Below are 298 nucleotides of genomic sequence, written 5' to 3' on the forward strand. Positions count from 1 at the left end.
GCCGCCGCTGCTACTAAGCGGACTCAGCCTCTCCAGCACGGAGCCTGAGTCCTGACTGCTCGACTCCAGCAGCTCGACCACCGATTCGACGCTCGCCGCCCTCGCGCCGCTCACGCTACCCACGCTATCCTCCGTGCCTAGCTCGGTAGTCAGCTCGGTTCTTCGCGAGCCACGCTCCTCTTCCTCCTCTTCCTGCTCTTCCTGCACTTCCTGCCCTTCCGGTTCCTCTTCTTGTCCCCGAGCACGATTTCGATGTTCCGGTTCGTCCCCGTCCTCCTCCTCGTCCTCGCGCTCGTCC

The 298-nt window shown here is 64.4% G+C and overlaps 1 protein-coding gene across 1 annotated transcript in view; it reads right to left on the reverse strand.

Moving 5' to 3' along the window:
- LOC100748410 (probable JmjC domain-containing histone demethylation protein 2C) overlaps positions 1-298 on the reverse strand; it is a 242,142-nt gene that overhangs the window by 95,609 nt on the left and 146,235 nt on the right. The window contains 2 exon segments of the mRNA XM_024368213.2: positions 1-291; positions 293-298. The exon segment at positions 1-291 is cut by the window's left edge and continues 6 nt beyond it; the exon segment at positions 293-298 is cut by the window's right edge and continues 932 nt beyond it. Coding sequence (XP_024223981.2) covers positions 1-291; positions 293-298 — 297 coding nt within the window.

The sequence above is a fragment of the Bombus impatiens genome, unplaced genomic scaffold (genome assembly GCF_000188095.3).
Source record: "Bombus impatiens unplaced genomic scaffold, BIMP_2.2 scf_0406, whole genome shotgun sequence".
Classification (NCBI taxonomy): Eukaryota; Metazoa; Arthropoda; class Insecta; order Hymenoptera; family Apidae; genus Bombus; species Bombus impatiens.